The sequence below is a fragment of the Oncorhynchus masou genome, unplaced genomic scaffold, assembly GCF_036934945.1.
Source record: "Oncorhynchus masou masou isolate Uvic2021 unplaced genomic scaffold, UVic_Omas_1.1 unplaced_scaffold_3815, whole genome shotgun sequence".
Classification (NCBI taxonomy): domain Eukaryota; kingdom Metazoa; phylum Chordata; class Actinopteri; order Salmoniformes; family Salmonidae; genus Oncorhynchus; species Oncorhynchus masou.
This window is the reverse complement of record NW_027010217.1, coordinates 27,501-34,242: the sequence shown is the minus strand read 5'-3', so window position 1 is coordinate 34,242 and position 6,742 is coordinate 27,501. Positions and strand designations below refer to the sequence as shown.

Sequence of the window (6,742 nt, the reverse complement as noted above, 5' to 3'; positions counted from 1 at the left end):
TAGGCTACCCTACCGCCTCTACACTCTAACCACTAGGCTACCATACCGCCTCTACACTCTAACCACTAGGCTACCATACCGCCTCTACACTCTAACCACTAGGCTACCATACCGCCTACACTCTAACCACTAGGCTACCCTACCGCCTCTACACTCTAACCACTAGGCTACCATACCTCCTCTACACTCTAACCACTAGGCTCCCATACCGCCTCTACACTCTAACCACTAGGCTACCATACCACCTCTACACTCTAACCACTAGGCTACCATACAGCCTCTACACTCTAACCACTAGGCTACCATACCGCCTCTACACTCTAACCACTAGGCTACCATACCGCCTCTACACTCTAACCACTAGGCTACCATACCACCTCTACACTCTAACCTCTAGGCTACCATACAGCCTCTACACTCTAACCACTAGGCTACCATACCACCTCTTACCCTCTAACCACTAGGCTACCCTACCGCCTCTACACTCTAACCACTAGGCTACCCTACCGCTCTACACTCTAACCACTAGGCTACCATACCTCCTCTACACTCTAACCACTAGGCTCCCATACCGCCTCTACACTCTAACCACTAGGCTACCATACCACCTCTACACTCTAACCACTAGGCTACCATACAGCCTCTACACTCTAACCACTAGGCTACCATACCGCCTCTACACTCTAACCACTAGGCTACCATACCGCCTCTACACTCTAACCACTAGGCTACCATACCACCTCTACACTCTAACCTCTAGGCTACCATACAGCCTCTACACTCTAACCACTAGGCTACCATACCACCTCTACCCTCTAACCACTAGGCTACCCTACCGCCTCTACACTCTAACCACTAGGCTACCATACCGCTCTACACTCTAACCACTAGGCTACCATACCGCCTCTACACTCTAACCACTAGGCTACCATACCGCCTACACTCTAACCACTAGGCTACCATACCGCCTCTACACTCTAACCACTAGGCTACCATACCACCTCTACACTCTAACCACTAGGCTACCATACCACCTCTACACTCTAACCACTAGGCTACCATACCGCCTCTACACTCTAACCACTAGGCTACCCTACCGCCTCTACACTCTAACCGATAGGCCACCCTGCCGCCTCTACACTCTAACCACTAGGCTACCATACCGCCTCTACACTCTAACCACTAGGCTACCCTACCGCCTCTACACTCTAACCACTAGGCTACCATACCTCCTCTACACTCTAACCACTAGGCTACCATACCGCCTCTACACTCTAACCACTAGGCTACCATACCACCTCTACACTCTAACCTCTAGGCTACCATACAGCCTCTACACTCTAACCACTAGGCTACCATACCACCTCTACCCTCTAACCACTAGGCTACCCTACCGCCTCTACACTCTAACCACTAGGCTACCATACCGCCTCTACACTCTAACCACTAGGCTACCATACCGCCTCTACACTCTAACCACTAGGCTACCATACCGCCTCTACACTCTAACCACTAGGCTACCCTACCGCCTCTACACTCTAACCACTAGGCTACCATACCTCCTCTACACTCTAACCACTAGGCTCCCATACCGCCTCTACACTCTAACCACTAGGCTACCATACCACCTCTACACTCTAACCACTAGGCTACCATACAGCCTCTACACTCTAACCACTAATCAAATCAAATCAAATCAAATTTATTTATATAGCCCTTCGTACATCAGCTGATATCTCAAAGTGCTGTACAGAAACCCAGCCTAAAACCCCAAACAGCAAGCAATGCAGGTGTAGAAGCACGGTGGCTAGGAAAAACTCCCTAGAAAAGCCAAAACCTAGGAAGAAACCTAGAGAGGAACCAGGCTATGTGGGGTGGCCAGTCCTCTTCTGGCTGTGCCGGGTAGAGATTATAACAGAACATGGCCAAGATGTTCAAATGTTCATAAATGACCAGCATGGTCGAATAATAATAAGGCAGAACAGTTGAAACTGGAGCAGCAGCACGGCCAGGTGGACTGGGGACAGCAAGGAGTCATCATGTCAAGTAGTCCTGGGGCATGGTCCTAGGGCCGCGGTTCAGTTGAAACTGAGCAGCAGCACGGCCAGGTGGACTGGGGACAGCAAGGAGTCATCATGTCAGGTAGTCCTGGGGCATGGTCCTAGGGCTCAGGTCCTCCGAGAGAGAGAAGGAGAGAATTAGAGAACGACACTTAGATTCACACAGGACACCGAATTGGACAGGAGAAGTACTCCAGATATAACAAACTGACCCCAGCCCCGACACATAAACTACTGCAGCATAAATACTGAAGGCTGAGACAGGAGGGGTCAGGAGACACTGTGGCCCCACCCGAGGACACCCCCGGACAGGGCCAAACAGGAAGGATATAACCCCACCCACTATGCCAAAGCACAGCCCCCACACCACTGGAGGGATATCTTCAACCACCAACTTACCATCCTGAGACAAAGCTGAGTATAGCCCGCAAAGATCTCCGCCACGGCACAACCCTTTAAAGGGGGGCGCCAACCCAGACAGGATGACCACATCAGTGAATCAACCCACTCAGGTGACGCACCCCCTCAGGGACGGCATGAGAGAGCCCCAGCAAGCCAGTGACTCAGCCCCTGTAATAGGGTTAGAGGCAGAGAATCCCAGTGGAAAGAGGGGAACCGGCCAGGCAGAGACAGCAAGGGTGGTTCGTTGCTCCAGAGCCTTTCCGTTCACCTTCCCACTCCTGGGCCAGACTACACTCAATCATATGACCCACTGAAGAGATGAGTCTTCAGTAAAGACTTAAAGGTTGAGACCGAGTTTGCGTCTCTGACATGGGTAGGCAGACCGTTCCATAAAAATGGAGCTCTATAGGAGAAAGCCCTGCCTCCAGCTGTTTGCTTAGAAATTCTAGGGACAATTAGGAGGCCTGCGTCTTGTGACCGTAGCGTACGTGTAGGTATGTACGGCAGGACCAAATCAGAGAGATAGGTAGGAGCAAGCCCATGCAATGCTTTGTAGGTTAGCAGTAAAACCTTGAAATCAGCCCTTGCTTTGACAGGAAGCCAGTGTAGGGAGGCTAGCACTGGAGTAATATGATCAAATTTTTGGTTCTAGTCAGGATTCTAGCAGCCGTATTTAGCACTAACTGAAGTTTATTTAGTGCTTTATCCGGGTAGCCAGAAAGTAGAGCATTGCAGTAGTCTAACCTAGAAGTGACAAAAGCATGGATTAATTTTTCTGCATCATTTTTGGACAGAAAGTTTCTGATTTTTGCAATGTTACGTAGATGGAAAAAAGCTGTCCTTGAAATGGTCTTGATATGTTCTTCAAAAGAGAGATCAGGGTCCAGAGTAACGCCGAGGTCCTTCACAGTTTTATTTGAGATGACTGTACAACCATTAAGATTAATTGTCAGATTCAACAGAAGATCTCTTTGTTTCTTGGGACCTAGAACAAGCATCTCTGTTTTATCCGAGTTTAAAAGTAGAAAGTTTGCTGCCATCCACTTCCTTATGTCTGAAACACATGCTTCTAGCGAGGGCAATTTTGGGGCTTCACCATGTTTCATTGAAATGTACAGCTGTGTATCATCCGCATAGCAGTGAAAGTTAACATTATGTTTTCGAATAACATCCCCAAGAGGTAAAATATATAGTGAAAACAACAGCGGTCCTAAAACGGAACCTTGAGGAACACCGAAATTTACAGTTGATTTGTCAGAGGACAAACCATCCACAGAGACAAACTGATATCTTTCCGACAGATAAGATCTAAACCAGGCCAGAACTTGACCGTGTAGACCAATTTGGGTTTCCAATCTCTCCAAAAGAATGTGGTGATCGATGGTATCAAAAGCAGCACTAAGGTCTAGGAGCACGAGGACAGATGCAGAGCCTCGGTCCGATGCCATTAGGCTACCATACCGCCTCTACACTCTAACCACTAGGCTACCATACCGCCTCTACACTCTAACCACTAGGCTACCATACCACCTCTACACTCTAACCTCTAGGCTACCATACAGCCTCTACACTCTAACCACTAGGCTACCCTACAGCCTCTACACTCTAACCACTAGGCTACCCTGCCACCTCTACACTCTAACCACTAGGCTACCATACAGCCTCTACACTCTAACCACTAGGCTACCATACCACCTCTACCCTCTAACCACTAGGCTACCCTACCGCCTCTACACTCTAACCACTAGGCTACCATACCGCCTCTACACTCTAACCACTAGGCTACCATACCGCCTCTACACTCTAACCACTAGGCTACCATACCGCCTCTACACTCTAACCACTAGGCTACCCTACCGCCTCTACACTCTAACCACTAGGCTACCATACCTCCTCTACACTCTAACCACTAGGCTCCCATACCGCCTCTACACTCTAACCACTAGGCTACCATACCACCTCTACACTCTAACCACTAGGCCACCCTACAGCCCCTACACTCTAACCGATAGGCCACCCTGCCGCCTCTACACTCTAACCACTAGGCTCCCCTGCCTTGAATGAGATTCGACCTCACATCCCTGAAAGTTCCAGAGTTGCCCACTCTTCCTCCTGTGTAGAAAATCCTAACTAGATGTATAAGTATCCAGTAACTAGGTAACGAGATTCCAGTACAGGTGGGTGTTTGAAAGCAGCAACAGGAAGTTGTTCTTTAATGTTTTTGTTTTTTGTCTTTGTTTTAAATATTCTCTGTCTGTTGACAGGTTCCGTAACAGCGTGAGACAGAACGCCTGTGTAGAGATGCTGCGTGGAGGGTTCCACAGGTCAGAAACACACGCACACACACACTTCATAACTAAACACAGGTACACACTTCATAACTAAACACAGGTACACACTTCATAACTAAATACAGGTACACACTTCATAACTAAACACAGGTAGACACTTCATAACTAAACACAGGTACACACTTCATAACTAATTAAACACAGGTACACACTTCATAACTAAACACAGGTACACACTTCATAACTAAACACAGGTACACACTTCATAACTAAACACAGGTACACACTTCATAATTAAACACAGGTACACACTTCATAACTAAACACAGGTACACACTTCATAACTAAACACAGGTACACACTTCATAACTAAACACAGGTACACACTTCATAATTAAACACAGGTACACACTTCATAACTAAACACAGGTACACACTTCATAACTAATTAAACACAGGTACACACTTCATAACTAATTAAACACAGGTACACACTTCATAACTAATTAAACACAGGTACACACTTCATAACTAATTAGACACAGGTACACACTTCATAACTAAACACAGGTACACACTTCATAACTAATTAAACACAGGTACACACTTCATAACTAATTAAACACAGGTACACACTTCATAACTAAACACAGGTACACACTTCATAACTAATTAAACACAGGTACACACTTCATAACTAAACACAGGTACACACTTCATAACTAAACACAGGTACACACTTCATAACTAAACACAGGTACACACTTCATAACTAATTAAACACAGGTACACACTTCATAACTAAACACAGGTACACACTTCATAACTAATTAGACATACACACTTCATAACTAATTAAACACAGGTACACACTTCATAACTAAACACAGGTACACACTTCATAACTAATCACAGGTACACACTTCATAACTAATTAAGCACAGGTACACACTTCATAACTAAACACAGGTACACACTTCATAACTAAACACAGGTACACACTTCATAACTAAACACAGGTACACACTTCATAACTAATTAAACACACGTACACACTTCATAACTAAACACAGGTACACACTTCATAACTAAACACAGGTACACACTTCATAACTAAACACAGGTACACACTTCATAACTAATTAAACACACGTACACACTTCATAACTAAACACAGGTACACACTTCATAACTAATTAAACACAGGTACACACTTCATAATTAAACACAGGTACACACTTCATAACTAAACACAGGTACACACTTCATAACTAATTAAACACAGGTACACACTTCATAATTAAACACAGGTACACACTTCATAACTAATTAAACACAGGTACACACTTCATAACTAAACACAGGTACACACTTCATAACTAAACACAGGTACACACTTCATAACTAAACACAGGTACACACTTCATAACTAAACACAGGTTCACACTTCATAACTAAACACAGGTACACACTTCATAACTAAACACAGGTACACACTTCATAACTAATTAAGCACAGGTACACACTTCATAACTAAACACAGGTACACACTTCATAACTAAACACAGGTACACACTTCATAACTAAACACAGGTACACACTTCATAACTAATTAAACACAGGTACACACTTCATAACTAAACACAGGTACACAATTCATAACTAAACACAGGTACACACTTCATAACTAAACACAGGTACACACTTCATAACTAATTAAACACAGGTACACACTTCATAACTAAATACATTTGCACACTTCATAACTAAACACAGGTACACACTTCATAACTAATTAAACACAGGTACACACTTTATAACTAATTAAACACAGGTACACACTTCATAACTAATTAAACACAGGTACACACTTCATAACTAATTAAACACAGGTACACACTTCATAACTAATTAAACACAGGTACACACTTCATAACTAATTAAACACAGGTACACACTTCATAACTAATTAAACACAGGTACACACTT

General features: G+C 44.6%; 1 protein-coding gene across 1 annotated transcript in view; it reads left to right on the top strand.

Annotated features, from left to right (window-relative positions):
* Positions 1-4,726: 4,726 nt before the first annotated feature.
* LOC135534689 (tetratricopeptide repeat protein 29-like) overlaps positions 4,727-6,742 on the top strand; it is a gene marked incomplete at both ends in the record, with an annotated part of 25,924 nt that continues 23,908 nt past the window's right edge. The window contains one exon of the mRNA XM_064961600.1: positions 4,727-4,786. Within this exon, the coding sequence (XP_064817672.1) occupies positions 4,727-4,786 (60 nt within the window). The remainder of the gene's footprint in view (positions 4,787-6,742) is intronic.